Raw genomic sequence first — 17,503 nt, 5'->3', positions numbered from 1 at the left:
GTTACGGGGGGCAGAGCCTCTCAGGCCGGGAGAAGTGCAGGCTAATGTCTCCACACTATGACTATCCCAATCTCCCTCTCCTAAGAGACCCAAATGGGACATGAATCCAAGCTCAGAGGAAGGGGAAGTATCGGGCTTCTCTTACCCAGACTCGGGCAAAGGTGAGAGTTCCTCAAAGTTGCTTTCGGAGGAACGAAAAAGATATCTATTTTCATCCGAGAACACGGACACGCTCCTGCAGGCGGTTGAGGGTACCATGAAAGTGGACGACTCCACGTAACCATTAACCGTTCAGGATGAGATGTTCGGCTGCCTGAGGGCTCGTAGGAACAGGGTATTCCCAGTGAATAATCATATAACGGCAATGATACTAGAAAAAAATAAACTTGGCTCTATATCATTTTCCGGCCTCCATGTATTCAGTCCAGTTTTAGATGAGTTACTGGAGAAAGCATCAGATAAGAAGGGCTTCCCAGAACAAAAGCCAAAGAAGATGCCGTCCTTTTGGAGGACTCAATCCCACCTAAGGCAGGATTATAAAGGCAAGTGTAAAACCGGAAGGTGGAGCTACCCCAAGGGTGGAAAGGCTAGAAGCTTCTTTCGAGACAAGGGTTTTGGTCCGGCAGACAATGACGGCAGACAATGACGCCAGACGCATCGGGGAGAGACTTCAGTACTTCCTAGAGAGTTGGCAGGGAATTGCCTAGAATCGGTGGATCCTGCAAACAATTGCTCAGGGATACAAGGTGGAACTCGCCCAGATACCCCCCCAGAAGATATTGCCTAACATGCAGCCAGTCCCCAGTGGTCCATCAAAGACTTCTAAAGGACAAACAAGAGCTTTTAGAATTAGAAGTCATAGTTCTGGTACCCCATTCCCATCAATTCCACGGACAGTATTCCAGTCTGTTTTCCATAAAAAAATAAAAAAAAAAACAGGAGGGGAATACCGGACTATAATAAACCTAAAGCCATTAAACCAATGGGTGTCCTACGGTCGTTCAAAATAGAAACCTTCAGATCAGTCATACCGCTGATAAGAATTCGGTAATGTGCATGCTAGATCTCAAAAGCGCGTATTACTATGTGCCCATCTATGTCTCACATCAGAAGTACCTCTCAGGTTTGCAATAAAAGATCAAGGAAGGATACAGAATTTCCAGTTACGGTGCCTGCCATTTGGTCTTTCTTCTGAACCTCAAATCTTCACAAAACTCATGGCAGAAGTGATGGCCTTCTTAAGGGTAAAGGACATTCTCATCGTCCCATACTTGGGCGACCTACTGCTAGTGGTAGACTCACTGCAACAAATGGAAGAATATCTGACAGCAACCATGCCACTTCTGGAGAGGGCTGGCATGGGTGATAAACCTGAAAAAAATCAAGTCTCAAGCCAGAAAGGAGGAAAACATTTTTTGGGGGTACTCCTAGACTCAGAACAGGAGCACTCATTCCTTCCATCTCACAAACAACAAGCGATCAAACAGGAGGCTCAGGCGCTACAAAAGCGAAAATACATCTCCATCAGGAAGGCCATGAGAGTTCTAGGCCTAATGACCATGTATTTCCAGCGTCCAATGGGGCAAATTTCACTCAAAGATATTACAACAAGAGATCCTTTCAGCATGGGATGGAAAGGAAACTTCATTGGACAGCAGAATGACATCAAAAGAAGTAAGACAGTCTCTGTAATGGTGGACCAATATAACAAACATCAAGCAGGTTTCCATGCATAAACATTACCACAGACTCAAGCCTCAGTGGTTGGAAAGCCCACAAAGAAGGAAGTTACCTCCCAGGGAACATGGCCCATATCGGTGCGCAACGGTTCATCAAACCTCAGGGAACTCAGAGCAGTTTGGGAGGCACTGAGGAGATGCCAGAGACAGCTACACAATCTTCACGTCAGAGTGTTCTCGGACAACTTAACCACAGTATCCTTCCTGCTACATCGGAGAGATCCGAGGCACAGTCACTTGCAGGATTTAGCAGGGACAATGTTTTCCTGGGCAGAACTCAATGTAAAGTCCATAACGGCAGTACATCTGAAAGGCGAAAAGAACCAGGTAGCAAATTTTCTCAGCAGGAAGAAAATACAACCCTCGGAGTGGGCCTTAAACCAGGAGATCTTTGTGCAACTAACCAAGCTCCTAGGGTTCTCCAGAAATAGACTTGTTCGCCTCAAAGAGAAAAAAAAAAACCAAAACGTTCTCGATAAATCCAGGAGACAATCCGACTGCAGCAGATGCCTTAGCACAGAACTGGGATATGGAGCTGGCTTACACATTTCCCTCCACTACCTTTAATACCAAGGGTTCTACGGAAAATCCAGGAAAGTCAGATGTCAGTTATTCGGATAGTTCCTTACTGGCTTAAAAAGAGCTGGTTCCTGGTATTGAAACAGATGGCGTTAGAAGAGCCAATTCTCCTACCATCACAATGGAATCTTGAGAGGCTTGTCGGAGTCAGTCATATCTACCTTGCAAAAGAATAGAAAGCCTGTTACTTCAGCTATATACCTTAAAGTCTGGAAAAAATTCTGTTCACACTGTGCAGGCCCAATATCCCTCAGTCAGGATCCTAATATTCCTCAGGTTCTATACTTTTTTCAGGTTGGCTTCGATAAGGGTCTAAGGTTTAGTACATTAAAAGTACAAATTTCAGACCTGGGGTCCTTTTTTGATTATCTACTAGCCGATCATTCCTGCGTGGTAAGGTTCATTAAGACCACTAAACGTATTAGACCCACAATACGTAGCTCTGTGCCCCCCCTGGGATCTCAACTTAGTCCTAAATGATCTACGAAAGGACCCATATGAACCTCTAGACCAAGCCGACCTAAGGTCGGTAACATTCAAAGTGATTTTTCTTGTAACAATAACCTCAGCAATGCGTATAGGGGAGATCCAGGCTCTTTCTATAAGGCCTGTATCACATTTCCGTTGTCGGCGGTCAGCTGAAATCTGCCAAAGGTAAAAAAACAACTGATCCGCCTCCGTTTACTGACATACGGATGTCAGCCGACCACTTTTTAGGATGGATCCGCGGAAGATGCAAAGTGACGTAATTTAAAGAGAGAGAGAGAGATTTTGCCGCTTCCAGGATGGTATTTCAGGGTTAAAATGTTTCCCGGAGCAAAGCATCCGGGAATTCGCAGTTAAAAATAGCGGACCGTCAATCCAAAAAAAGTTTCAGGGTCCATCTGGTCCGCCTGGGAACCACTAAAATTTTCACGGATCCGTTAAACGGATCCAACGGACGACCGTCAGTCAACATCTGCCACAAATGCAAGTCTACGGGGGGGAAAAAGCGGATCCGTCCAAAAAGGGGCGGATCCGTTTTTTTCATAAACTGGCGGATTTTGACTGACGTCAAAAAAGGGAAATATGAAAAAGGCCTAAGAGACCCGTGTCTAAAGATCCAGGAGGACTATATCATCTTAAAATTGGATCCTGCTTTTCTTCCCAAGGTGGTGACTGACTTCCACCGAAATCAGAAGATAATATTGCCCACTTTCTACCAAAACCATAACAGCGAGAGAGAACGCTCTCTCCACTCTTTGGATGTTAAAAGGACAGTCCCAACAGTACTTAAGGCTCACTGAGTGCTTCAGAGTGGACTCAAATCTCTTTGTCCAGATGGCAGGAAAGAACAAAGAAAAGAAAGCATCAAAAGCCACCTTAGCCAGATGGATAAAGTCAATTAATACCGCTGCATATATTTTGGCGGAGGAGACTCTGCCGGAAAGCCTCAGGGCTCACTCGCTGAGAGCAATATCGCCTTCGTGGGCAGAGTGCAGGGGCTTCCATGGACCAAATCTGCAGGGCCACAACCTGGTCTAGAGTAGATACCTTTTGCACGCATTATACGGGACATTGTCAAGCCAACAGACAGCCTTTGGGAGGGAAGTCCTCCAAGCAGTAATCCCGCCCTAGTAGGAGTTATTTGTTTTTTCTCCTGGTTGTGCTGTCAGGAGGGACGTCCTGGAAAGTAGGAATTAGTCTACCAGTAATGTTTCCAGGAGTCCATCATGACAGCACCCCTTATGTCTCCCTTGGATTTCCTATCTGATAGGTGATGTAAACGTGTAGAGGGAAAATTCAATAAAATATCGTTGCATCCATCCTGGTGTGGTACTTGTATTGCAGTATGAAGTGCAATTAAAGCCGATCGTGGGGCAAAAGAAAACCTTATCAAAGAACTAGATGTGGAGAAAATAACATGCTAAGTAATATGTACCTATCGACACCCCCTGGATTCATGAGGGGAAGTAGAAGCTTCACCTTTATAACAGCCACCATATCTCTGCGGCCTGTGAATGGCTGCTCGGTTAGGTGACTTAAAGTACCACGTCATTGGATGCCAAACCCATCAGTACTAGGTGACGGGTGCCCCAGATCACTCCGTTTAAAGGGAATCTGCCAGCAGGTTTTGCTATGTAATCTGACAGCAGCATGATTTGGGGACAGAGACCTTGATTCTAGCAGTGTATCACTTAGTTTACTGGGTGCAGCAGTTGTGATACTCGGTTTTCTCTGCTACTGGTCTGGCAGAGCTTAGTTGTGGAGCTGTGTATAACTTCCCCACACCACAGCTTTCTGTGTACATTGTATGACAGGCAGCTGCTAATTCGTGCTGGGGCGTGGTATGCCTAGCATGCAGGAGATCAGTTGTCCTTTAGTAATCTCCTGCTGATTAAACCATTGATTGTTTTGAAACGGCAAAACGGAGCTTAGTAAATCACACCGCTCTAATCGGCAATTACTTAGCAATTAAATTGTTCACAGCAGTGATTGGAACTAGTTGCTGTTAGTGGCAGGTGCCGGCTGCATTATATGACCCTCATATGCCATGTCTGGTGTTTTGGCTCCGCCCCTAAACCTGCTGGATATATGCACTCCTTACATCTGTAGCACAAATATGGCAGTTCTTTGGAAAGGGTTAATATCAGGATTACACAGCTATTTTGACATGACGTTTAAAAGTAAATATACCAGCCTGGTAAGTTCTAATGTCTATTTAACAATGCATACCGTTTGTATGGTGAAACCTTGTGACTGATCCTTTTAATGACATTTTCTTAATCTGCCTTTGAGAAGCTATGTAACTGGTATAATGCAGTGGTTTTTTTTTTTTCTGTAAGATGTCGTAGAAAACATTGGAGGACTGAGCTTCCATCAACCAGCGTTGTCATAACTTTTCATAATGAGGCCAGGTCTGCATTACTCCGCACAGTAATCAGGTTAGTGTGTTTGCATATGTATAAATGTTTGACAATTTGGGAGATCAGTTTGCTCTTTAGATCACCACCTTTTGGATTACATTGTTGGTGCACAAAGGACTTAAACCCCAACACCATGAATTAGGTTTATAGCAACAACTCGCGCTCATCACACGCAAAAGTAGTGACAGTCTGACCACTAACTAAAATAATTACAAAACGCAAGCCTGCTCGTCTAAGCCATACACCACGACATTCCATATCAGTGCTTAGGCTTTAACACATCCATTTAAAGGGCTCTCTCTAGGGTCTGCTAATTGAGCCCATATGCTATGTCCTGTACAGAGCTAAAAGGGATGTGTTGTGAAGATCTGAGGATGTGGGTTGTAATAATCACCTTGGCAGGTTACCGATGCAACAGTTTTTTATTCCTTACGTCCATGGTCATGCAACAATGCCGGCGTATATGGCCACAATGCAATGCACCCTGTTCACAAGATCGCAACCCCGGGCTAGTAGTTCCACTGTCCCTATACCAGATGATACCCACGGTCTTCCAACTTTTGGTTGGACCACTACTTTAGTTTCTCCTGCAAGTATAGTCTGTAGTCACAGTCCTTGCTCCTCTAGAAGATTGATTCCACAACCGTACCACGTGTATCTAGCTCCAGCTGGCAGCAACAGTCCTTAGAATAGTTCCTCAAATCCAGATAGCAGAACCCACGACCGTAGCATGTGTAAGCAGCTCCAATCTCCATAGAACATCTATACATGGGCACCAGGACCTCGCTCTTCAGTGGCACTGCACCAGTTACTCATACTCCATAAATATGTGGCTTATCGTTCTCCCTCTCCTGTAATCGGCCTCCTGGATGGGCAGAAGTGTTCACACCTTCCCGTTTTAAACATTTGCTAAAAAATATTCACGAAGCCCAGTCTCCAGCCTGTCTGCAGAGTTATGTATTAGGGATGCCCGCTGCTGAGAGGAACAAAGACACATGTGCCCCCAGCAGATGCAGGACAGAAATACTGATGTAGGGCTTATGTATATATGAGATCCAGCCTGCATGTCTTCCTCTGCTTAGTGTCACTAAATGGAAACATTGATTCGTGAGGCTTCAGGAGAGATTTGTGTACCTTAAACTGACGAGCAATTAAATCTCTAATAAAGCACAACAATTATATCGATGTATCGGTGCTCTGTGCTGAAAAAAGTATGTATCACTTAGAAACATGGACTATGCTCTATGCCAAGAGGTCCAATAATATTTAGTCTGTGGCCAGCTCCTCAAGTCATCAAAAATTGTTTTTAGTAAAATTTGCCATAAATCCTAGTGTACTGCTTACTGCTAGCACACTTTTTGACTGCAGTAAATGTGAGTGAGATGTGCTCACCTGTGGTGACACCCCTCTCCTAATCTGAGTGTTTGCAAAAGGATAAAGGAGGATGAAGTTTAGGATCAAAGTGAGGGGACCTTTTATTGGTGACTGCAAAGTGATACTGACAAAGTAGATGGCCGGCAGCGCGGAGTTCCTGCTCACTATATTTATTACACATGATAGTGTTAGACACACTGTCACGCATGATAGGATTAGATACACAGCTTATCTGACACGATCACATATGATTAGAATAAATACATGGACTGTCACACATGATGAGGTTAGATACACTTCTCAGCATATTGTATCACAGGATGGGAATACATACGTTTCTCAGAAGATAAGAAATCCTAAACAGGAAGAGATGTATTTTTCAGCTCACCCTCCTATTATCCAGCAAACACTGTGCATCGGAGCACTTGGAATAGAAGGGTCTCCAACACACGGGCAGATAAAATCAATGTTCTATAATTTAAAACTTGTTCTTCATTGTATATTCCATAAAAAGATTAAAGGGGTTTTCTCACGAACAAAGTTAATTTTAGTCAACATTTTAGCCAATAGACCTTGGATGTGTTTTATCTCCTTCACAACCTGTGACGTGTATATACATCATAGGTTGTGTCCTTGCATTCAGTGCAGGCTCCGGCGCGGAGACCGCATGTTTTCCGGCACATGACAGCTGATTTCATCAGCTGACATGTGCCCCTAACAGCCGCTGTTGGAATTGCAATCCACCCAAGACTGTTAACGTGTTAAATGCCGCTGTCAATCTCAGACAGCAGCATTTAACTTGGCTGCACCAGAAGCGCGTCACTGATCCCACCCATCAGCGCACTTGTCACATGATCGTGGTGTGCTGATGGGTTGGCATGACAGCCCAGTGTCTGCAGGAGACCACTGTGGTTGTCGTTGCCGCTCTGTTAGCCCCACCCAGTGGCCGGCGTTCATAGCAAATTATCAATTCTGCTACTCATAGCAGGGCTTAATGGAGACGCTACGGGTCTTGGAAAATAGCACAACTTTTTTTTTTTTCATTTTCCACCAGTTAAGTAAAAAAAAAACCTATACATGTTTTGGTATCTGTGAACTCCTAATGATCTTGAGAATCGTAATGGCAGGTCAGTTTTAGCATTTACATGATATAAAAAAAAAAAAAAAAAAAAATTGTGGAATTGCACGCTTTTTTTTTAATTTCACCGCACTTTGATTTTTTTTTTTTTTCCTGGTTTCCAGTACATTATATGGTAAAATCAATGGTGTTGTTCAAAAGTACAACTCGCCTGCAAAAAACAAGCCCTCACACGGCCATATTGATCAGAAAAGTAGAAAAAAAAGTTGTGGCTCTGGGTAGAAGGGGAGAAAAAATGAAAACACAAAAGCGGAAAATCCCAATGTTGGGAAGGGATTAAAAAAAATTGTGTCTTTGCTGAGGTAATCTTATAAATGTGCTCCTGCTGTGTACTGTGTAATGGCCGTGTCTGAATTACAGGAACATGGTCTGATTATACCAGAGCTCCTGGGAGGAAGCAAAAGAGAGGATACAGACAGTGGGGACAACGGGATCACAGCTAATTCTGTGAGGTAAAACATTGTTTAATAACAGGCAGAGAAATGTTTTACCTCACAAAAATCATCAGCCGTGACCCATGCAGTAATGTCTGTATACTATGTTACTTCCTCCCCTTTCCAGGTGCTGTAGTATGATCAGACCATTTTCCTGCACGGTAAGACACAGCCATTACACAGTACACAGCAGGGGCACATTTATAGAATTATCTCAGCACAGGAATATTTTATTTAATCACATCCAGTTATGGAACTTTTTATTCCAAGATCTAGTGATTAAAATGCTCTTTTGTTCATGGGAAAGCTCCTTTAAGCAAAAAGTTTCTTAAACATGGAACTTATTACATATTTCAAGCCTTTGAACTATAACAAAAGTGATAAATAAGAATCAGAGAGTTCAAAGGTTCAAAATATGTAATACCCTCCACACCCAGCAGCGGACCCATTTGCCCAACCTTTTTATGGAATATACACTAATGAAGTTGTTTCTAACTATTTTGGAATAAACATTGATTTTATCTGGTGTCGTGTGCTGGATCCTCTGCTACCATTGCTCAGTGGACGGTGGTACACATCATAGGGTTGGATACATGGCTCGGCTCAGCCAGTGTAAGGTCCGATTCAGATGTCTGCAATGCAGGGACGTCTGAATGAGACTTTACTGCTGATATATCTCTTCTGATGCGCTTTGCAGACGCAGCAGTAAAGCTTTATTCAGACATCTCTACTTTATAGACATCTGAATGAGACTTTACAGTGATCAGAGAACAGCAGCATGATTTTTCTCCTTCGTCTCATTGGGGGACACAGAGACTGTGGGTGTATGCTACTGCCGTCTGGAGGCTGACACTAGGTATACAAAAAAACAAGTTAGCTCCTCCTCCGCCGCATACACCCTCGCCCCGATAGCGGGCGGAAACCAGATTTTTGCTTAGTGTCTGATGGAGGCACACGCAATCTGGATCTCTCCAGACTATTTTTTTCTAGTTTACCATGAAGATGAGACAGGGGCGACGGATCCTATAGAAAGGGTCCGATCTCCCCAAACCAACAACGGGCGAGCACGCGTTGAGTATCGCCTCCGCGTATCCTTTCCAGCGACATCTCTGGGACTTTTCCCCAGACATCTATTTTTTCTTTGTTTTTTATTTTATGAAGATAAGAGGGGCAACGCATCCTATTGAAAGGATCCGATTTCCCCAAACCAGCAACGAGCGACCACGTGCGAGTGTCCCTCCACGTTTCCTTTCCCGCGACGTGGGACACTATGCCAGACTCAGCCCTGTCCACCCCTAGGTATTGAAACCATGGGCTTGCACAGAGGCACAATACTAGTCTGTGCGGCCCCCACTGCTCCACCAACGCATGACGGCGGTGCTGCATGGCGGCGGACGGTCCCTCGCCTCTGCAAGGCGGTCGGAGCTAGGGTGCCTGCACCGTCCTAAACGGAAATACCTAGGCTATCGAGCTGGAGGTCGCAGGTATGAGCTGGAGAGGGCCATGGGCAGCGTTTTTCGGAGCCGGGGGTAGTGGGCTTACCCCCGGGTGGAGAGGCCGCTGCTGGAGTCAGGCGGCCATTCGGCTTGGGGGGGACAGTATTTACAATAGCCCGGGTAATCAGTTGGTTAATCCCCCCCCCCTTTCCCCCCTTTAACCCCTTCTTTTCCTCCCTCCCTCCGCTCCTCTAACCTTCCTCGCGCCGTCACTCCCCTCCTCCCTCCTGGTACCGGGGCGGTCTGGGAGACTCAGGCCCGGGGAGCCGCCAGCAGACGGAGCGGCATGGGTAGTCGGATGGCCGGGGTAGCGGTCCGCCAGCATACCAAGCGGGCGGACCGTCTCTTAATTTAGCCCGCGGCTTCGGCCTGGGCCGCGGGCGGAAGTTCCGCCCTGGGTGCGACGTCATATCCGGCGCTGCCCCCTATGACCAGGGCGGGCGCCGGATAAAATTGAGGCCCCGGCTGCAAAGCAGGGTAGGCTGCGATAATAGACTCGCAGCTTACCCAGGAGTGAGGCAGCAGGCGGACTGCAGGAGCACGGGGAGAGACACGCAGGAGCAGGTAAGTGCGACCCCATCCTGGAGCCACACTAAGGCATTACAGGGTTACCCTCCTCCTCTCCCCTCGAACCTTAAAAGGATTTTTTTTTTTCTTTTTGGCCTACGCCAGCAGTATGTCTGGAAAAGGAAAAACGCACACGTTCCTTTATGCCGCATGCGTTTCCTGTGGGGTTATGTTCCCACGAGGGCAGACTGTTAAGTTATGTGAAGCCTGCGACTCCGAACGCGCCCAGGAGCCCTCCCCTGCGACAGAGCCCAGGGGTCTGGATCCCCTAGAATGGGCGTCATCACTCTCTCGGTCCATGGTTTCGCTCACGAAGGCGATTGAGACCCTTCAGGCCCCGAATAGGGGTAGAGACGACGGCTCGCCTGTTTGGGAGGGTTCATCCACCTCACAAGAGCCTCCGGCCTGCAGGGGCCGCACTCTCTCTAGGCAGACGCATAGGAAAAGAGCCCATACTGCGTCTCCAGGCCCCTCTGGTGCCTCAGCATCCGCGAGTGCGGCGTCTCGCTCACCGTCACCATTTTCTGGGAGCGAGCAGAGTTCAGGTGATGACTGGGAGGAATCCTTGGACCTAGATACCCCGGGGTATCGGGAGACGGTAGACAATCAGACTCTGGGTATTGAGGATGATGTCTCCCTAACCTCAGGTCATAAGGTATCCTTTAAGAAGGCCAGGAGACCGCATAGAGTGTTTAGCACTCATCCTGAGTTCGAGGACATAGTGCAGCGGCACAGAGAACGTCCAGACAAGCGTTTTTCAGGACAAAAAACGCTAGAAACGAGATATCCGTTCGCATCAGAGCTCTGTAAGAAATGGGCGGAATCTCCGGTGGTGGATCCCCCAGTGTCACGCCTGGCCTTGGCCTCAAGATCCTTGTCAGTACCTAATGGTTCTTCCATTAAGGACCCCACGGATCGACTCATAGAAGGTTTAGCTCGCTCGGTGTATGAGGCATCGGGATCAGCGCTCTTTCCTTCTTTTGCGGCAACGTGGGTAGCCAAAGCCATGATGTCATGATCAGATTCTTTGAATAAGGTCCTACAGGATAGAGAATTGCCGACTGAAGTGGCTGAGGTAGCAAGTGAGATCGCGATGGCGGGTGACTATTTAATTAATGCATCTTTGGATGTGGCTTATGGCTAGCGCTCTTTCCTTCTTTTGCGGCAACGTGGGTAGCCAAAGCCATAATGTCATGGTCAGATTCTTTGAATAAGGTCCTACAGGATAGAGAATTGCCGACTGAAGTGGCTGAGGTAGCAAGTGAGATCGCGATGGCGGGTGACTATTTAATTAATGCATCTTCGGATGCGGCTTATGGCGCGGCACTAGCGGCAGCAAATGCAATCGCCATTAGGAGAGCCTTGTGGTTAAGGCTATGGCGGGCTGATTCGATTTCTAAGAAGTCTTTGACTTCCCTGCCGTTTCAGGGTAATAGGCTATTTGGGGAGAAATTAGACAAGCTCATTGCAGATGCTACAGGGGGAAAATGCAGCTTTCTTCCACAACAGAAGATTAGACTGCCATTTTGTCAACCTCAGGCGCGCTTTCGAGCATTTCGCACCCCCGGGTGGATGGCAGCGGCCAGTACCTCCGCCCCACCTCGCTATGGCCAAGACAAAGAGCGTCAGGTCACATATAAAACCAACCCGCTGGGTAGGATGCGGGGCTGCCCGCCCAGGTCAAGGGGGGCCAGGTCCCAGAGGCCCTCAGCGAAATGACTCGAGGCATCCGGTACCCGAGGACAGCAGAGTAGGCGGACGTCTGCCCAGGTTCTGCCGCGTCTGGGTCGCAGTGGCGCGCGACGAATGGGTGGCAGAATTAGTGTGTTCCAGGTACAAAATTGGAATTTGTCAAAGATCCGCCAAGACGATTTTTTCTTTCCCGGCTTCCCAAAACGGAATCCCGGGCAGAGGCATTGCTAGGGGCCATCGAGGTGCTGCAGCGCAACGGGGTCATTGTCCCTGTACCAGAGTGCGAAAGAACCCAAGGATTTTATTCTAACCTGTTCGTAGTCCCCAAGAAGGATGGAACAGTAAGGCCGGTTCTGGACCTAAAGCTCCTGAACAGGTTGACCCTGCAAGCGTTTTCGCATGGAATCTCTCCGGTCGGTCATATCGTCCATGGAGCACGGAGAATATTTGGCCTCGATCAATGTCCAGGATGCCTACCTGCACATCCCGATTTTTTTTTTTTCCCCCGCATCAAAGGTTCCTTCGGTTTGCAATCGATGGTCGGCATTTCCAATTTGTGGCCCTACCTTTCGGGTTGGCCACAGCCCCCAGGATATTCACGAAGGTGATGGCTGTCGTCATGGCCATTCTACATTCTCGGGGCATAGTGGTTTTGCCGTACTTAGACGACCTCTTAGTAAAGGGGCCGTCCTTTCGGGCATGCGAGGAGAATGTCAACATCACACTGGACACCCTATCTCGCCTAGGATGGTTGGTCAACAGGAATAAGTCATCCCTTACCCCAGCTCAGAGAATCTCATTCCTAGGGATGATTTTCGACACCTTCCCGAGGGTTGGTAATTCTCCCTCAGAACAAGGCTCGGGCGCTCCGGCAGGGAGTTCGAAGTCTTCAACCGGGCCCTCACACTATCCGGTTCGGGATGAGGGTTCTAGGTAGGATGGTGGCGGCGATGGAAGAAATTCCGTTTGCTCAATTTCATCTCCGTCCCCTGCAGCATGCTCTCTTAGCGGCTTGGGACAGGAGTCCGTTCTCCCTCGATCATCAGTGCAGGTTGTCCTCTCAGGTTCAACGGGCACTTCAATGGTGGACGCGCGACTCCTCTCTGCGTCAGGGGAAGCCCTTTCCCCCAGCTCAGTGGTTGGTGATCATGACCGATGCAAGTCTTTTCAGTTGGGGGGCAATCTTCCGCCATCACACGGCTCAGGGGCAATGGTCGCCTCAGGAGGCTCGTCTCCCGATCAACCTGTTTGAGATTCGAGCGGTGCGGTTGGCACTGCAGCATTTTCAGCACTTGCTAGCAGGACGCCCAGTCCGGGTTCAGTCAGACAACGCCACGGCAGTGGCATACGTGAATCACCAGGGAGGCACGCGCAGCAGGGCAACCATGCGTGAGCTAGAGCATGTACTCCGTTGGGCCGAGAGGCACCACTCGGTAATCTCAGCAGTGCACATACCAGGCGTGGAAAATTGGGCAGCAGATTTCCTAAGCCGGTAAGGCGTCGCGGCCGGGGAATGGTCCCTTCACCCCGAGGTCTTTCAGCAGATTTGCCAATGGTGGGTGACTCCAGACGTGGATCTGATGGCTTCCACGGAGAACGCCAAAGTGGGCACGTTTGTCGCTCGGTCTCAGGACCCGCGAGCAATCGCAGTGGATGCGCTGGTCCTACCGTGGAACCGGTTTCGGCTCCCATACCTGTTTCCCCCACTGCCACTTCTCTCGAGGGTCATCAGAAAGATCAAGACAGAGGGGGTCCCGGCAATTCTGCTGGCCCCAGACTGGCCCAGTCGAGTATGGTACGTGGATCTAGTGCAGCTCCTCGCAGACGTGCCTTGGCATCTACCGGAACGGCCAGACTTACTGTCTCAGGGGCCGATCTGTCACCCGAACTTAGGGGCCCTGGCTTTGACAGCATGGCCGTTGAATCTTGGGTTCTGACCCGGGCGGGGTTTGGGCGTGAAGTGGTTGCTACAATGGTTAGCGCCCGGAAGCCGGCCTCGGCGAGTATTTATCATAACACTTGGAAAGTTTTCTTTCATTGGTGTCGAGAACATGGGGTTGCGCCATTATCCTTTTCGGTCCCCAACATCCTGGCTTTTCTGCTGTCTGGCCTAGACGCAGGGTTGGCACCGAGTTCCCTCAGGAGGCAGATATCGGCCTTGTCGGTCCTTTTTCAGCGAAAGATCGCTACCAATATGCAGGTCAAGACGTTCATTCAAGGGGTCTCTCATTTAATTCCCCCCTATAGAGCACCCATAGACGCCTGGGACCTTAACCTGGTCCTGAGTGTCCTACAGGAAGCCCCGTTTGAACCGTTACAGGAAATTTCATTGTCATATATCTCCAGGAAGGTTGTATTCTTGGTAGCCATAACTTCCATTAGGCGGGTCTCGGAGTTGGGAGCATTATCTTGCAGAGCTCCTTTTCTGACTTTTTTTAAGGATAAAGTAGTCCTTAGACCACCGCCGCCTTTTCTGCCGAAGGTCGTGTCCTCTTTCCATATTAATGAGGACATTGTTCTGCCTTCGTTTTGTCCAGCGCCAGTACACAGAGTGGAAAGGGCGCTCCACTCTTTTAAATCTGGTAAAAGCTCTCAGGAGGTACGTGTCAAGGACAGCACCTTTTCGCCAGACGGACTCATTTGTGATTCCCAAAGGGCGCAGGAAGGGGCTCGCAGCCTCACGGTCGACCATAGCCAGATGGATTCGCCTAACTATTCAGGAGGCTTACCGTATTAGAGGCGCACCCATTCCAACAGGGATAGGGGCGCACTCTACTCGGGCAGTGGGCGCCTCTTGGGCGCTTCGGCACCAGGCTTCGGCAGAGCAGGTATGCAAAGCAGCAACCTAGTCCAGCCTGCCCACCTTTTGTAAGCATTACAATGTGCATACTCGGGCCTCGTCGGATGCGAGCCTGGGTAGAAAAATTCTCCAAGCAGCAGTGGCACACCTTTTAGACAGGAGGGCATGCGGCTTGGATCGGTGAGTTGTCCTCCCACCCAGGGACTGCTTTAGGACGTCCCACAGTCTGTGTCCCCCAATGAGACGAAGGAGAAACATGGATTTTTGTGAGTACTCACCGTAAAATCCTTTTCTCCGAGATGCTCATTGGGGGACACAGCACCCACCCTGATAGCCAGTTGGCTCTTGTTTATTTGATTAGTATAATTCCTTGTTTAATGTAGGGTGGTCCTTTTTCAGACATATGATTTTCTGCGTTAAGGCTAATTTATGTTCTCCTACTGCTTTTGCACTAAACTGGTTTCCGCCCGCTATCGGGGCGAGGGTGTATGCGGCGGAGGAGCTAACTTGTTTTTTGTATACCTAGTGTCAGCCTCCAGACGGCAGTAGCATACATCCACAGTCTGTGTCCCCCAATGAGCGTCTCGGAGAAAAGGATTTTACAGTGAGTACTCAAAAAAAATCCATGTTTCTGTGCTTTGAACACTCCAGTGACAGCAGTGAGCATGGGTCTGGCACACTGACATTGTACTGCTAATGTCAGGCTACTGACTTGTCCTCACCGCTGGAAGAAGTCCTCTCTATAATCCAGCTCTGAACAGTGAGAGCAGGACTACGGCAGTGACTTCAAGCAGTGATAAAAACGCGGTAGCCTGACATCAGTATGCTGCCAGCCTGTGCTCGCTGCTTCCTGTCACTGCTGAACACTGCGTGAGCCATGACTGGAAATTTGTAGCTTATGGAGTAGCGCTGCGTAATATGTTGGCGCTATATAAATAAAAAATATTAATATTAGCTCAGATCCTCGCTCTGGGCTACAATAACATGGTGCTTCTCCTTCCCTCCACCTGACAGCTGTGCTGACAGCTGTGACATGGACAGCCAAGGGAGCATGCCCAGTTCACAGGTGGTGGTCGGCCAAAAGAGAAAAGGAGACCAATGCATAAAAAAAAGTGCACACCTTAGTATAGAAAAATATATAACAAACAATAATTTTATTCAATTGATTGACCAAAACAGGACACATACAGTGCCTTGCGAAAGTATTTGGCCCCCTGGAACTTTTCAACCTTTTCCCACATATCATGCTTCAAACATAAAGATACCAAATGTAAATTTTTGGTGAAGAAGTAGAAACAAGTGGGACACAGTCGAACACCTGGATACGTTTATTTGTGAACCATTCCATTGTAGATTTTTTTTTTTTTATGTTTGGGATCGTTGTCTTGTTGGAAGACAAATCTCCGTCCCAGTCTCAGGTCTTTTGCAGACTCCAACAGGTTTTCTTCAAGAATAGTCCTGTATTTGGCTCCGTCCATCTTCCCATCAATTTTAACCATCTTTCTTGTCCCTGCTGCAGAAAATCAGGCCCAAACCATGATGCCACCACCATATTTGACAGTGGGGATGGTGTGTTCAGGGTGATGAGCGATGTTGCCTTTACACCTAACATATCGTTTGGCATTGTTGCCAAAAAGTTTGATTTTGGTTTCATCTGGCCAGAGCACCATCTTCCATATGTTTGGCTTGTTGCAAACTGTAAACAACACTTTTTATGAATATCTTTGAGAAATGGCTTTCTTCTTGCCACTCTTCCATAAAGGCCAGATTTGTGCAGTGTATGACTGATTGTTGTCCTATGGACAGACTGTCCCACCTCAGCTGTAGATCTCTGCAGGTCATCCAGAGTGATTATGGGCCTCTTGGCTGCATCTCTGATCAGTCTTCTCCTTGTTTGAGATGTAGGTTTCGAGGGACGGCCAGATCTTGGTAGATTTGCAGTGGTATCATACTCCCATTTCAATATGATCGCTTGCACAGTGCTCCTTGGGATGTTTAAAGTTTTGGAAATCATTTTGTATCCAGATCCACAACAGTATCACGGACCTGCCTCTTGTGTTCCTTGGCCTTCATGATGCTCTCTGTGCATCAAACAGAACCCTGAGACTATCACAGAGCAGGTGCATTTATACGGAAACTTGATTACACACAGGTGGATTATATTTATCACCATTAGTCATTTAGGACAACATTGGATCATTCAGAGATCCACAATGAACTTCTGGAGTGAGTTTGCTGCACTGAAAGTAAAAGGACTGAATAATATTGCACGCCCCACTTATCAGTTTTTGAATTTCCCCAAAATTTAAAATAACCAATAAATTTAATTCAACTTCACAATTGTGTACCACTTGTTGATTCTTCACCAAAAATTTACATTTGGTATCTTTGTTTGAAGCATGATATGTGGGAAAAGGTTGAAAAGTTCCAGGGGGCCGAATACTTTCGCAAGGCACTGTACATAATAAAACACCATTAAAAACCACAAATACAATGTCACAACACCAAAGGTACCGTACTTATCGCGAATAATGTAATAAACCTAATCCTGAATTTGAATGATACCAGAATATATAGAATCTATGGTATACCAAGCAATGTGGACACACAAACATGCTCCAATAAATAGTCTGTACTAGCATATAAGAAACACGCCAAAATTGGGCGTCCCCAAGATTGGAAAATGGCCAGAAGGGGTTAAAAAATGACCCTATAAGGCCTGGTAACGATATATCCTCAAGAAAATTTGTGCAGCAAAACCAATATAATGGTAAGCCA

The 17,503-nt window shown here is 47.4% G+C and overlaps 1 protein-coding gene across 1 annotated transcript in view; it reads left to right on the top strand.

Moving 5' to 3' along the window:
• LOC141054930 (polypeptide N-acetylgalactosaminyltransferase 2-like) overlaps positions 1–17,503 on the top strand; it is a 130,039-nt gene that overhangs the window by 76,162 nt on the left and 36,374 nt on the right. The window contains exon 4 of the mRNA XM_073551817.1: positions 5,144–5,242. Within this exon, the coding sequence (XP_073407918.1) occupies positions 5,144–5,242 (99 nt within the window). The remainder of the gene's footprint in view (positions 1–5,143; positions 5,243–17,503) is intronic.

This window comes from Dendrobates tinctorius, unplaced genomic scaffold, assembly GCF_039654945.1.
Source record: "Dendrobates tinctorius isolate UK_male_01 unplaced genomic scaffold, ASM3965494v1 ptg000181l, whole genome shotgun sequence".
Lineage (NCBI taxonomy): Eukaryota > Metazoa > Chordata > Amphibia > Anura > Dendrobatidae > Dendrobates > Dendrobates tinctorius.
Note: the sequence above shows the minus strand (reverse complement) of the source record. Positions and strands in the feature narration are given on the sequence as shown.